The sequence below is a fragment of the Aphelocoma coerulescens genome, assembly GCF_041296385.1.
Source record: "Aphelocoma coerulescens isolate FSJ_1873_10779 chromosome Z unlocalized genomic scaffold, UR_Acoe_1.0 ChrZ, whole genome shotgun sequence".
Taxonomy (NCBI): domain Eukaryota; kingdom Metazoa; phylum Chordata; class Aves; order Passeriformes; family Corvidae; genus Aphelocoma; species Aphelocoma coerulescens.
In genome coordinates, this window is record NW_027184085.1 from 21,524,202 (window position 1) to 21,539,888 (window position 15,687).

The 15,687-nt window shown below is 46.2% G+C and overlaps 1 protein-coding gene across 1 annotated transcript; it reads right to left on the bottom strand.

Annotated features, from left to right (window-relative positions):
- Positions 1–214: 214 nt before the first annotated feature.
- On the bottom strand, positions 215–12,520 carry CD180 (CD180 molecule). The gene is given in 8 exon segments (XM_069002447.1): positions 215–436; positions 439–630; positions 632–712; positions 715–1,091; positions 1,094–1,692; positions 1,694–1,825; positions 2,476–2,583; positions 12,375–12,520. Coding segments are annotated over 8 exon segments (1,857 nt in total).
- Positions 12,521–15,687: the final 3,167 nt, after the last annotated feature.

Below are 15,687 nucleotides of genomic sequence, written 5' to 3' on the forward strand. Positions count from 1 at the left end.
GGTAGAGAGGATATTACAAAAGTTAAGAAAATACTTGTCACAAATAAAAACAGTGAGATATCTTTCAACTTAATACAGTTGCTGTAGGTATTTTCTGTGTCCCCATCCTGGACTTACAGTCATTGGTAATTTTGCTTGAAATAGTGAGCACCCCAAATGAAGATGGCACTACAGGATAAACTAGCCAGGACAACAGCAATGATTCCTGACATGTTCATCCCACAGGAGAGTGAGAAGGTGGCCAGCTGAACCCAGCTAGTAATTTGGGTTCAGAGCACCTTGTTCCTTCAGGGTCTTTAATTTTATCCAGATTTTGCTTGTACCAGGTGATTAAACCAATATTAGAGCAGGTGCAGTCCAGAAGGCTGTAGCGTAAATTGATTATACACTGGCCATCTGGGGGCACTAGCTGGTCACCTGGTACGACATGGATTTGCCCATATTATGGGCACAACTGAGATAGACACTCTTGAGATTTGAAAATGCATCTCTGCTGAATGCAGTAAATTTGTTGTAACTTGGATCAACATGCTGTAGCTTCCTGAGGTTGTGAAATACTTGGTTACCTATTGCTGTCTGTTCACAGGATGACAATATTAGCACCTCTAAATTGGATAGGGAACCATTTGTCCTTTGGCATGATTCCCAACTCAAAGTTATTTTGACTAAGGTCCAAGAACATGAGGTTTTTCAAACCTTGAAAGAGATGCTGAATGATAGAGTATTAATGTGGGAGGAGGAAAGATTCAGCACTTGCAAGAGATGCAGATTTTGGAAAGGGTTCTGTGACGTGTTGATATGGAGGGGAGTGAAGGGTAAGTTCAGCAGCTCGAGGCTAGCACTGTCCTAAATGAGCACGTCCTGGAGATGGAGGTGTATGTTGTGGCTCAGATTCAGGTAACAAACTCTGCTCAAAGCTCTCAGTGCTTTGCTACAGCAGTCAGAGCTTTCAGTGTGACTCTGACTTAAATCAAGATGTTGGAGCTTTGCCAGTTTCTCCAAACAGCCAGAGCCTAGCTGCAGAACCTGTGGGTTACCCTTGATGTGGAGGCGGGTGAGGGAGGGGAAGGCAGCAGAGCTGGTGTTGCTGTCTCAAAGCAGTTTGCATTGAGAACCATCTCCTCTAGCGAGCTCATGCCACTGATGCCAGGGGCCAGTGCATGGATGTGGGTTTGGGTTAGGTCCAGCTTTCGGAGCCTGGTTAAGCACTGAAATGCATCAGCATTTAGATTTCTAAAGTGCTGTAACTGCAGATAGAGATCCTTGACAGAGATGCTACAGAGGCCTTGTAAAACATCTGAGCTTATGTAGGGCTTCTTTTCCACACTGTAAAATGTTCCCAGCCAAAGGGTCATAGCTGTGGAGTTCTGTATCCCCTCCAGGACCTCGGGGATGTCAGCATAGCTCACCAAGTTCAAACTGTAGAAATGGGATTGAAAGGCTCCAGGTTCTGTGTATGTAATGTCATTGCCTTTAAGGATGAGAGTTACATTGCTGGTCTTCTGCAGAGCTTGGACATCTGCTGTGATTGCTCGTATGTTGTTCATTTGAAAACTGAGGCATTTGAGGTTTTGAGTGGGAAAGTTGCAGGGAAGCTGCAGCAAAGAGATGTGGTTGCCCAAGATGAGGATATCTAAGCTGTCAAGATTTGTCACTGGAATGAAGGATGTACTTGTTATTCCTGTCTGCGTTGAGATGCTCCAGCAAACGTGGGCCAGCAAATGCTGTGTCAGACAGAAATATGAGCAGGTTTACCATCAGCATGACTCTCTTCTGCTGCCTGTTGCTGTGAAAGGCACTGTCATACACCCAGCTGATCTGACACCTTGAGTAAACAATAGAAAACAGCATCAGTGGTCAGTCTCACAAACTCTCCCAGTAATGTGATTACTCAAACTGCACCTCATATCTGTAAAAACCCATGATCTGTTGCCTTCCCCAAGATAGAAGTGTCTGTCTTTTTCAGTGATGTTTGCCTGGTACTTTTACGTTCACATTTAATTACAGGGTATTCCTGAAAAGAAAAACCTGTCCTGAAATGATGGGTGTGAGGAGGCATTTGTGGGAGTCAGGAGACATGAGGTATTTAATGTCTAACTTAACAGGAAAATCTCTTTTCCTATAAAAAAAGCTGGTCATTTCCAAGGACCAAACACGTCTTTCTTCAGTTTTTAGGGAACAATACTGAAAAACTAATAACTGCTGTAGTGACTTTGATGTCACTGGAAAATGCATATTTCACCCACTGTACTGTAAATGATTGTTCTTAGAGGGGAAGTCTCGATATTGCCCAAGTGAATCAATCTCTGCTTAGCAAAAAAATTCATCAGCTGTCTGAAGGTGCTGGGAGTGGTTTCCCTGTGAAGCCAGGAAGATGCTGCAGTGGTGTGCTGCAGAAGTCTCTGTCTCTGACAGGGGCAGGGGGTTTCACCCCTGTGAATGTGATGAGCAGAAGTGAGGATGCTCCTTCCATACCTCGTTAAGTCCAAGTAGAGAAGAGAATTCAGATCAGAGAAGGTTGAATTCTGGAGGGAGGGGAGCACATTGAAGCTGAAATCAAAGATTTCTGTTGTGACAAGTAGTCACAGGAATCTTAATCCTAAACCATCCCAGCTGTAGCTTTTATTTTCTGTAATCTGTGGGAAATACACAGTGAAGCTGAAAGAGTTATGTACTGTGAATATACATAGGAAAACATGGCACTTGGAAAATCTCCCCCCAAACTAACACAACCCACAAAATAACCCAAAGAGAATTCTGAATTATTTAAAATGCAGCAGCCAGAACCCTAGACAACCTCAGCACAGGCTTGCACTGCATAGCTCTGGGGTTTTGGGGAGAGTGTTTTTAAAACAAATGCCTTGAATCTCTCTTGTATTAATTTGAAGTGTCTCATCTGCAGTACTTTCTTGTCAAACTTAGCACATGTGAGGATTGTTTACTCTTCTGGATGAATTATCAATCCTTAAAAAAGGAACCCCACAAGGTAGTTTTAAACTGTGAATGTCATGAGTCTTGTAACAAAACTTACTCTAAGAGAAGTCTTAAGTAAACCTTACAGAGGGGAAGTAAAAAAGAGCAGGTCTGGAAAATGTTCCTAGGAGGAATGTGGCCAAATTAATTGGATATGAACTTCAGTTACACACTGAAGTCAAGAGACAGCAGGAATGTTCAGCTCAGACTAGACAAAGATCATGCCTGATACACTAAGTCTTTAAAAGGCTTTTCAGTTTTAAGTGAAAATAAATCCATCTATTACATAGGGAAGTCAACTGTCAGGATTTCCAGGATTGTCCCAGGATTGTAGTATGCATGAGATGTCACTGAGATGATTTATTGCTGAATCAGTCTTATGTTTATTGAAGGATGAGACAGAAGAGTCATTACCAACAGCATCTCTAATCTCAAAGGCAGTAGTTACAGTAACAATAGCAGAAGTGGTAGGCCCGGCAGCTGCAGCAGGTACAGATGCCAGGTAGCAGCAATTCAGTGAGGTAGCAACAGCTTGCTGGAGAAGAAGCAGCCTGCCTCACTATATCTCTACAAGGCTTTTTATAACTTTTTTAGCCAATAAGCAAATGCCACAAAGCTTGCTACACATTTGTACCAATCAACACTGTATAATTTTGCTGCAATGTGTACTTTCTTATCCAATAAACATATTGCTATTATAGCCTATTGCACAAGCTTACACTAATACATCTTAACTTTCTAAGAAACTTTATAATTAAACTTATTATTAAGCTCAAAACTCTTTACTCTTTTATTTATCACTATTATTTCTTGTATAAAGTATATTTTTACTACATATCTATTCTTATAAGGCACATTTATTTCAAAAGTACAAAAACTGCATTTGCTTTAATTTGCAAAAGCTTATTGCCCTAAGTCAGGCAGTTTTCGCCAAGGCCGCAAATCGAAACATGTATCCATTTCTATCTGCTCAAGCACAATGTCGTTTGTGTATTCTGTCAGCACCTGCGGGCTCTCTGTGAGAGAGCTCCCTGCAACTTCATTTCCCACAGTCAACTTTGTGGATACCAGGGAAATTTGTTGAGTTTAGCGGGGGGGGGGGGGGGGGGGGGGGGTTCCGAGTGCAGGGGAGCCGGCCAGAGTCACGATACGAACACTGATATGATTTGAGCATCGTGCTCCGCTTTATTGTTACTTACACCAACTTATATCTACTTTACAAAGATTTCACACCCTTACAAAGATTCACACCCTATTCCCACGGGACAGCCTCTAAGCAGCAGGGGAGCTGACCACTCTGTAACTTTGCCAAGGATGTTCAAGGCTACCTGCTGCCAGGTGTCTTTCAAGCCTGTCTGCAGCCTGAGAACCCTTCAGGGGTTCTTCCCTAGCAGCCCTGGGTTGCCCAGACTGTCCTGGGATATCATATGCCCCTGTTCCACAAGGAATCCCTCTACAGTTGAGCATGCCTGACCTGCCTTTGCCTGCTGACTACATGAACCTCAACCAGACCTAGGTTATGGGCACTAATATCCCGAAATAGCCTGCAGTGCTGTCGAGGTGTGGGAATGCTCAGAGCATTGCACTCATCCCAGCTGCCAACTGCAATGGGGAGCACCAGCCTCCTCCACAGCCACTTCCCCTCCCAAAGGACAGAGGAATGGCCTGTCCTGGCTGGTCCTAAGGCCAGCCTTGGAGAGGTGGGGTACCCAGGGCTGTGTGGGAGCTGCAGCTCTGGCAGTTCCCTGCCCAGTAGCCTTGCAGACATTCAGCTTGTGGGGAAGTAAACACAAGTATGGCACAGTTGGCCAACATGAGCACTTTAATTTGACACAAAGCTATTGTGCCAGTGGAAGAAAGCAGGCACAGGCAGCAGTTGTGTGTCCATAGAGGAATGCCCTGGAACCCATGACAGGTAGAGGACAGTGCAGGTGTGTGCCCTCTGGGTGGAAGCACGGGATGTGTCGGGGTTTGTTGGGATGCATGTGTTGGGCCCTGGGGAGTGGTGCATGGGGTTCAAGTCTTTCTGTTGACACAGCCATGAGTATTTGAGCCTAAACCACATCTCTGCCCATCTCTGGCTTAGAAGAGGCAGGTGAGCTGTGTCTGCACTCAGTAGCCTCAGGAGAAGGGGGAGTGCAGTAGTGTTTGATGCAAACCACAGGCTGGGTTTGTTGAACACTTTTCTTGATTTCCTTGAAGTGCAAATCCTCTAACTGAAGGGTGCCAGGGAGTTATCAGAGAAACAACACAGGCCTCCACTGCTGCAGATAGGCATGCAGGGGCAGAGAGATGTTGGCAGTAGCGTGGTGGAGTGGGAGGAAGTAGAGAGGGACTGTCATTGCAAAATTCCCCATCTGGGTGGGGAGCACAGCTCCTCCACTGCCCAGCTCCCTCTGGCATGCAGGGTCCCAGCTGGAGTTCAGTGCCAGCACCCAGGGACAGCATCAGCAGGGAGGGTTGAACCAGGGCTGGCCATGGCTAAGCCCCCTGCCTGTAGGTGCTTGGCATGATGTGGGGGTAGAGAGCCAGCCCAGTACCTGCTGTGATAACTCTTGTGATAGCACAGGGACTTGGGCCCAGCCTAGAAGCACTGATACAGCGTTAGTATCTACAAAAATGACAAAATACTGACTGAGAAAAGTTGATGCTTTCAATACTGGTAAGAAAAGGAGAACCAGTGGAACCAACTGATGCCATGTGTAGTTTAGACAGATAAAAATAATTTAACTGTCACTGTAAATGAGAAGAGTACCTGTGTTTTGCCATTCAAATAAAACAGTAAGTAAGCTCTCTCCATATGCTTCAGGGCATGGAGTGGCTTTCACAGTGAACTGAGGAGAAATTATCCCTAGGGGGATCCTGTTGTGCAGCTCTGAGTGCTCAGAGATTTGTAGATTTAATTCAATGAAGAATTTGCTATTGGCCTCAGGTGTGCACTGCACAGGGTTGCTTTTCCATTGTGCTTCTTCCCTGAATCAAAAACCTTGCCTTTTTTTCTGTTGTCTCCCACTTGGAATAGAGAGGGGGAAAAAAAAAAGATAAAAGAAAAGAAAAAAAAAGAGAAGAAAAGCAAAGATAAAAGAAAATACTAAGTAAAAGAAAAAGCTTATTGGGTCAGTCTTTTCTCCTGCACCTGGAAAAGCCCGGGTACTTTCTTACTATTCTCATGTGGTATTGCACACCAACCAAATAGCAAATAGAGATATCATCATACTGTGTACAAATTCCTGTATGAAGAGCACAGTACAAGAGGTAAAATCCTTATACCTCTCCTCTGTCTAGCTCTCATACCTGTTAAACACCCCTGGGAAACTTTATCATGCTTCAAGCTCTCTGTGGGAGGAAGTACAGTGCTGGATTGATGGGTCCCCAAAGTCCCCATCAGTGGTAGGACAGGGTGTGAGGGTGCACAGATGCACAGGTGTGAGGAGGAGGAGGAGGAGGAAGAGGGACAGTGGCTGATGTCCCTAAGCATGTATTGAGACACCTGTCTTATTTATTCAGATTGCCCTAGGATAAATCCCGTGGGAACTGAAACATTCAGACATCAGGAGGCAAGTGTTTACCCCAGATGTCTGCCCATCCAGAGGGATGGTGGCTGTCACTCCCCGCCACGCACATCGTCTCTGCGGTGCTGGGTGCTCTGCAGCTGGCACAGGTGACCACTGTGAAAACCAGAAGATATGAATCACAGGCCATTATGGAGAGAGGCAGGCTGCTGCAGTGGATGATCTTGTGCTGTCTTCTCTGAATGAAAGTGAGACTGAGCAGAGAGGTCAGACAAACTGGGGGAGTTGGCTGGAAAGCAGGTTGCAAGGAAAAGGTTGCAACTGAACTCAGTGTGAGCAACACAGGAGTTTCAGAGTGAAAGAGGAACTTGCCTGCTTTAAATATAGTCAGGTTACTGTGCACTGATGCTTTTCTGAGGCAGAACAGATTTTTAAAAAGTGGAAACTGAGGAAAATTGGTCTTCATGCTCATGTGAACTGAAATGTCTCTGCTAAATACAGGATAGTGCAGATGAAACCGTAGCACCCTACCAAAGGGGAATTTAATGCAATGGGAAGTTTGGGTTGAACAAAATTTGATACATCACTTAGAAAACACACAAAATCTTGTAAACCAGCTGGACGTCAGAGCTGTGCTTTGGGGGCTGGTGGCAGTGGTGGACTTGGCAGTGTTAGTTTTACAGAGGACTCGATCTTACAGATCAAGCTTAAACCATTCCACAGCTCTAAGATCTCTGCCTACACTTTTGCAAAAAGGATTGTGTTGCTGATGCATGACTATTGCAATAGAAACAGTAAAGCTAGAAAGCAGTATTTCAATCTGAAAATTAACACTCTTCCTCTTGTATTTAAATTACAAAGAATGATCACTTTTTTGGAGGGGGACAGTATTTCTAGCCATCTCTAAGATGAGTGTGTGTGTGGCAGCTGCAGGCAGGAGGGGTTCTTGTGCCAGCCAGCCAGAGGTGTCAGGTTCTGACTGCCCAGGGCAGAGCTGAGTACTAACTCTAGCCAAACAGCTCAACCTGTCATTTTCTTTCCTTTCTTAAATGACTGAGTTATTAGCTTGACATTTGTTGCCCTAAGTGGCACTCTTTCTTCACCACCTAGGAGAAAAAGGCATGATGAAACTTTACTGGGCTCAGCAAACGTGTCTCAGCCCGATGGAGCAGATACAGACCCTGTACTCAATCGGGGAAGCTTCAAGTAATCAAGATGCCATTTGGAGTGCATGAAGGTCAACACCCAGGAAAGAGAAGACACCTGAACTTCTCTGGTGCTAAGGGCACACAAAAAATCAGTGGCTTTGGCTCTGAAACAGTGAATGAAGGCCACAGTAGCTGGAGCTGATTTCAGGGTTCGCCTGAGCTGTGATGTGCTCATTCCTGCAGGCAGGTGGGGAGAGGGGAGGAGTCAACAATGCAGGAGGGAAGCTGCCAGAAGTGCAGAGTTCACTCCGTTTTGCATGCTTGCCTAAACCTGTTGGGTGGACTGTTGGGGCTGGCAGGCACCAAGAGGCCGTAAAACCAGTGCCCTGCTGCTGTATTTGTCTGCTACTAGGATGCTTCTGTGCTGAACTGATTGGCTGGGGCTTTTCTCCTCCTCTTTAATTTATAGTGTACAAAAGAAAATAAATTCTCTCAATACAAGCTGAAAAACACTCCACATTCTACTAACAGCTCTGCCTCTTCTGCAGCCATTTCTGTGTTTGCTGGAAACCCTGCAGCAGGTCACAAAAAGGTCTGAGGAATTTGATTGGCATGTTTGCTCCTTGTTTATGTGCCATTTTCTGTGTTAATGCTCAAAAGCTAAGGTTTGGTGTGTCCCTGTGTATTGGATTTGTATGGCCTGGTTTTGCTAGTGGGGATGTTACAGGGGTGGCTTCTGTGAGAAGCTGCCAGAAGCTTCCTCCATGCCCAGCAGATCCAGGGCAGGCTCCAGGATGGAGGTGCTGCTGGTCAAAGCTAAGCCAATTAGAAAAGGTGGTAACACCTCTGTGGTAACAGATTTAAGAAGGAAAAAAATTACCATTCATATATAATTGCAACCAGAGAAGAGCTGGGTGAGAATATGTGCAAGGAACAGCCCTGCAGACACCAAGGTCAGTGCAGAAGGAGGGGCAGGAGGTGCTCCAGGCACCGGAGCCGAGGTTCCCCTGTAGCCCCTGGAGCAGGCCATGGTGAGGCAGGTGTGCCCCTGAGCCCATGGAGATCCACAAGGATAGAGAAGAGATCCACCCGCAGCCCCTGGAGCAGACCCACGCTGGAGCAGGTGGAGGCCTGCGAGGAGGCTGTGACCCCATGAGAGGCCTGTGCTGGAGCAGGGTCCTGGCAGGGACCTGCAGACCCATGGAGAGAGGAGCCCATGCTGGAGCAGGTTTCCTGGTAGGAGTTGTGACCCCATGGGGGACCCACACTGGAGCAGGCTGTGCCTGAAGGATTGCTCCCCATGGAAGAGTAACCCATGTTGCAGCAGTTCATGGAGAACTGTGTTTGTGGGTTGGACTTACGTTGGAGAAGTTAATGAAGAACTGTCTCCTGGGGGAGGAATCCCATGCTGGAGCAGAAGGACTCCCCTCCCTGAGCAGCTACAAGAACAATCTGTGATGAACTGACCACAACCCCCACTCCCTGCACCACTGAGGGGGAGGAAGTAGAGTCTGAGAAGGAGGGAGTGGTAGGGGGAAGATGTTTATAAGATTTATTTTACTTCTTATTATCCATTCTGATTTAGTTGGTAATAAATTTAGTTAATATCCCCATGTTCAGTCTGTCTAGGCCATAATGGTATTTGTTGAGCAGTCTCTCTCTGTCCTTATCTCAGCTCATGAACGTTTGTCATCTTTTCTTCCCCCTGTCCAGCTGGGGAAGGGGGTGATAGAGGGAGTGATGGGTGCCTGGAATCCAGGGTCAAACCTCTACACCCTGCAATCCCTGCTGTGCTCTTCTGGAGTGCAGCAGCTTGGACTCATGCTTGCACCCCATGACTTAATTTTTTGCGGACTGTGAGCCCTGGTGGCACAGATACTTCCTCAAACCACCCATACCAAAACCCTCAAATTTAAAATGAATGAGGTATTTTGTAAGAAAAGTCCTCTGAATCAAGAGGGGTGTCAGCCAAATCTAATCCTGTCTTATTCTGCAGTGCAGTGAAGCCTATTATGTGTCATGGAACTTATGTGTCATATAAAAAAAAGCAGGAGTAACTCCAGAGATGTTTTTTGTTTTAGTTAGTTTTGGTTTTGTTGTTTTTTTGGCGGGGGGGCAGGGGGGAGAAGGTGAGGGCTTGTTGAGAAAATGGGAGGATTTACTATTTACTATTTATCTGGGGCCTAACTCAATTTCACAGAATCAGAGAATAACCTCAGTGGAAAGTGATGCAAAAGGATCTTAAAGCCCAATTCTTGGCCATGCACAGGACACACCAAGAGTAACACCATGTGCCTGACCGTGTTGTCCGAACACTTCCTGAGCTCTCTCAGGCTTAGTGCTGTGACCACTTCCCTAGGAAGCCTTCTTCACCCTTGGGTGAAGAAACTTTTCCTGATATCCAACCTAAATCTCCCCTGACACAAGTTCAGGCCATTCCCCCAGTCCTGTCACTGCTCACCAGAGATAAGAGATCAGTGTTTGTCCCTCCTCTTCCCCTCATGAGGAAGCTGTAACTGCAGTGAGGTCTCCCCTCAGTCTCCTCCAGGCTGAACAGACCAAGTGACCTCAGCTGCTCCTCATATGGCCTCCCTTCAAGGCCCTTCACCATTTTTGTTGCCCTGCTTTGCACACTCTCTAGTGGCTTTACATCTTATGTTGAGGCTCCCAAAACAGCACACTTTGGGTAATGAAAAAATGACTATGAAATTAGTATTGCGTGGCTGAAGTTTCTCTTCTTGGCCATGTGCTCAAGAAATTGTTGAGCTTAGTAAAACTATCTAATGTTTAGGGATATTTGAATTATTCATTATGTGTGCTTGTCACATTAATTTAGATCTTTGCGCTTTTAAGCAAAATGGGAAGGGGTAAGAACTTATGGTAGTAGTTAGTGGGAGTGGGTTTTGGTGTTGGCAGGGGGCTTTGCTATGGATACTCACCATGGTCTCAGGCAGGTTGCAGACCCTCTGTGACAGCCACAGCCAGGGCTGTTGCAGGCTGATTCACTTCACATGCTCAGTACTGCTCCTCTTCTGCATGCTGCTGTTTGCTGTTCCAAAGTGCTGGGTAGATTTTTTCTCCATCACTGCATTCAGGGTGGCTGTCAGACCACAGGGGTTGCTGGGACAGTCCCTTCAAAAGTAAGTTGCTGCTCCTAATTTAACTTCCTCTGTGCTTGGTTAAAACTCTTTCCACTATTGATGATGGGGAAAATTTAGGAGCGTGCAAACACCAGGAGTAATAATTGACCTCGGTACTTGCCAATGGATGCTCGTGAGATGCTGCATGCTGCAGAGCACACTGCTCCCTCCACACTGCCCGCCCAGTGCTGTGGCACCCCCGTCAGTCTGCCCTGCAGTCAGAGAGTCCCCCAGAGAGGGTGGTACACCCCAGGGTTCCCTGTTCTAAGCTGATATCCAGAACTGGACAGGAGGAACAGCTCACAAAAGTCACCAAAATGCAGTGAGTCACACACAGTGTCTGCCCACAGGTGATGTCAAGGATACAGTGACACTCCGAGCAGAGACTGTGGCTGTGGAGTGCTGGGATGTCCCTCAGCTCAGCCCAGGGCACAGACCCGGGCATCGTGTGGGCTGCTGGCACAATGTGGGAGGCACAGTGTGCCAATTCCCACCCCCAGCAGAGAAAGGTGGGTCCTATTCCTGGTGGGATCCTGGGTCCTGCAGAAGTCTCTCCACCTGAGTAGGAGTATGGCTGGCAGCATTGAAGGGGAATCCTGCGTAAAGTCAAATCCACCTGGCTGACCCTGTGCCTAGACTGGCCCTTATGTAAGGAAGGGCTCCCAGATCACTGAGTGCCACACCTCCAAAAAAACTAGGCACCGAGGGATGCTCCAAGTGGAATGAACCTGAAAAAGGTGTGTAATGGCTGTAGGAATAAATGAGAATCAATCTAAGAAGTTAAAAAAAAAAAGTGCATTGAATTGTGTATATATATTAAAAAGACTTTAGTACCTTCAGAATCCCTAGGAGATGTTAATTTTTTCTTTTTAAAAAGATAAATCATGTTGATCTCTGGGCCTTCCATAGCTCTGAAGAGAAAGGGATTGGCAACCCAATACGGCAAGGCTTCCAAAATACCTGTAAATCCTATACAGGATCAAAGGATTAAAATAGTTTTCAGCTATTTCCTTCCCATATGGATTTCAAGATTTTCCTCATTAGTTGTTTTCTTTGGTATTGCAAATGAGATAGGAATCCAAATGATTGAATGCTGGATGTTAAGAACTCAGGATTTGCCTTGGAGCTGTGGGATTTGGGCTGTGACTGCTTCCCTGCTGTGGCTGTATGGTACCACAAAAGGGTGAAACAAAGCAGCTGGGGAGGACCAGGTTCACCTGCCCTAACTCAAACCTGCATTTCCCAGCAGGAAAACCTGCATGGGCTCTGCTGCCAGTGCAGCAGGTGCTGCAGGCTCAGGCTGCAGGCCGCACTCTAAGGAAAAGCCTAAAACAAAGTGATGAAGCAAGAGCATAAATCACTGTCAAGAAGAGAGAGCTGCGGTAAAACATGTCAGACTTTACCAGACTTTATGTGAAATTCCTTTGCTTCATCCTGCAGCAATTGATCTTTCTGAAATCCTAAACAAGGGAAGGAGATAACAGCCAGATGTGCTCTCCAGCAACGTCCCTTTGCCTGGCCTTGAGGGTGGTAGGGACACAAGTGGGACAAGAGGTGCAGGACTGCACCGGTGATGCCCTCCCAGCTGCGCATCAGCTTACCCGGTGGTTCTTTCAGGCAACCAGGAACCAAGCTGCAGCATGCCCCTTCCCCAGGGATTCCTCTTCCTCTGGTTGCCACCACTCCTTGGTGGGTGACCAAACCACCAGTCTGGTGATCTGTTTACCCACTGCTTTTCTAACGCCATGTTCCCTACCCCGCTCTCCCCTGCCCTTAGTCCTGGACACTCCCTTGGATTCTCCCTATTGGTTCCTGTACCCCAACCCTGCCCATGGACCGCCCCTGAGCCCCTGACAAAACCTCCCTGTGACCGGATCATGAGGTCTCGCTGCCTCTGGGAAATCACTGGGACAAGATGTGATTGAAGTCCTCTCAAATCCTCATAGAGAGACCCTTCTCGCCTCCTTTGCCATCACTGGTAGTGCTGCTAGCTGCCAGAGCAAGAACTGCGGGACTGCAGGAGTGCGATAATGGTCACACTGCCCTAAGCATCCCCGCTGAGCTCTCAGGAAAGCTGCAGCTCGCTAAACTAAACCTGGAGACTACAACACACCAGCTTCTTTCTCTGGCATTGATGGTTGAGGTTAGTGCTGAAGACATGCCACAGCTTCAATCCAAAGTTTCCCTGACTTAAGGAAACCATTTGCATAGATAGTGACCTGGATGCCCCTTGGAAGAAAGGGACAGTGTGACCAGGGACATGATGTGAGCACTGTGTGTAGAAATATTCCAAACAAATAGAGTGAGCACTTCTCTGGTTGCCTCTCTATTGAAGGATTGTTCTCTAGTGGATTTTACTTGTGGTAATTTTCAAAAGGATTGATGGTGCAGGCACTTAGCCAGGGTGCTACTGCTGAGCCATGCCTGGGAACCCCTGGCTCCAGAGGGGGCAGCAGGGCTATTCTTTTAGCAGACAGGATGAACAAACTTCCACATGATGACTGCAGCTTGCTAGAGGCCAAGGAACACAGGGCTTCCTGGCCCCCGTGTCTTCATCCTGAGCCCTGCTGCTGGCCAGAAGGCCAAGTTGGCCATGGCTGGGCCATGTGAAGCTCCGTGAAGTCCTATCAAATGCAGAGTGAAAATGTCCAGGACAAAGGCACTAAGTAGGAAGGAAATTGCTGACAAGATTAATTAGCAACAGATTAATTACTGGTGTTGTGTTCATCCATGCTTCCTCTTCCAAGGGGAAATAACTCCTATGCTCTCCCTGTAGAAATTGCTTCTGTATAGCTAGTGCTGCTGTGTTACCCTCCTTGAGTAGCTTGTGTTTTTTCAAAAATTCAGAAAATGTCTTGAGGATCACAGTGCTTGAGTTCCCTGTTACTCTGTGAAACAGTTGTAAGACTTTTCTCTGTCTCAAAAATTCAGCCTCTGTTCCTTGTTAAGCAAGCAAAATACTCAGTGTTCTTGCTCCCCATGGGAATGAGTATTTTATAGTACTGTATAAGCACTATAAAGCCAAGATAAAATGCAGATTTAAATGATTATTAATAAGCCATTATTCTTCTCTCCAAACGATACAAAATCTGACAAACTGAGCTGCACAAGTATTAAATCCTAGATTTTAAACAAACAATAGATAAATCTATTAATTGCAACAGTTCTGACTTGACTAGCAAGCAAAAAATCGGAACTAAAACCCTTTTAAGCTTCTCTTTTCCTCACTGGGCTCTCTTGGGTGTTGCTTGATGTGGCTTTGGGGAAAGTGAATTCTTAGCCCTTGCACAGTGAGGCTGGATTGATCACTGGAAGTTGCATTTTTGTTGGATTTGATTTGTCTGGACAGATGCTAACCTTGCAATGGAACGAAACCAGGCAGAGATAAAGGAAAAGAGCCAAGCTGAGGAAGCTGGTGTGAGTTCAGACTATTTAAAGAACTTCTGGCATGGAGGTTTGAAATGACAAAAGAGCATCTTAAAAGGAATCCCTGTTGCTAAGCAACATGAATTGTTGTATATAGAGCTCCAGGAAGAGAAGAGAGAAACCTCTGCTGCTTTCAAGGAAGAAATGCTGGTGAGGAGCCATAGCTGTATCCAAAGTGTTTTTAAAGTGTTTCAGCCACATCATGTCTGTGAGAAGGTTTCCATGACCCTTCAGTACAGAGTGGCCACTGGTGAGACAGTGTGGTTCTCCTCCTCCACCTGCTGAAATGCAGGAGCATTGTGCCTCTGCTCAGGGTGAGTGAGAATAATGGGAGAAACCTGACACTGCAACAACAAGGCAAAAAAACCATAGGTCGTGCTCAGCCAGATGTTTTGGGAATGTGATGTTTCAGCAGAGTTTTGAGTGCTTCAATTAATTTCTCAAGTTTCCCTCCACTTTCTCCCCCATTCATATTAACAAATTCTTATCTTTCACACTGATGGTCTTTGCCTGGTCATCATCCATCCAGCTGCAAGGTAACTACTGGTTGTAGCATGTGATTTAACAATGTAAAATGCATGTTCCATTCGGGAATATGTCAAAATAAATATATTTTGCCACAGCATGACATTTTTTCCTTTGTCCTCTCCATGCTGCAGAGATGGGGCTCACAGTGGTCTTGCCTTTCTTGCCAAGTGTGAATCCTTGATGGATCTGATTTGCTGATGGGAGAACAAACCAACCTCTCTGTTAAAATTCAGTGTTTTGTCCTTTATGTGGCTGCTGGGAGCTGAGGCTGCAGTTGGGTGCTGCTAATGAGCTGTTTCTGTTAGATGGTTTTGAAAGGGTAAATTCTTATAACTCAACCAGATTAGAGATGGGGGTAAGGGAAGAGTGGTTCCACGTGTGCAGAGCTATTCAGTCATGTCCCCTCTGCCCACTGGCCTCAGCAGTAACCAATGACCTGGGGCCACAGGTCAATTCTCCCATCAGATACTCACTCCCGAAATCCTGTCTGCTCTAATGTCAGCTTTCATGTGGTTTTTTTTTGGTATATACACCAAATACCTAGTCCCCATTTCCAAAACTATGTGCAAGGAGAAGAATTTCTTTAGGCTTGCTGAGTTTGTCAGATCCTGGTCTGCTCCGCAGCCCCCTGAAAAATCTCTGGATGGATGTCCTACTGTATTGTCAGGTGTTACAGTATGCAGGCTGGTCATTAGTCTTTTGAAAGAGTTTCACTTGGCAACTCAGTCTTTGGCAAGGTTTTATTTCCATCAGAGAAAGCACATCAGAGCTTCACACTGCAGCTTGTCTGGGTGTTAGTTCTTTGCGTATTGCCATCCCTCCAAAATACCAATTTCATTCAAAGGAACGCCAGAAGCAAGCCAAAGCCTTCTCTTGTTTTTTTGCAATAACTTCTAAAAAAGGAGTGAAATTCTTGAGACACTGTACCCCAGCTCTCTGTGCTCTCCTGGGGTGGCTGGG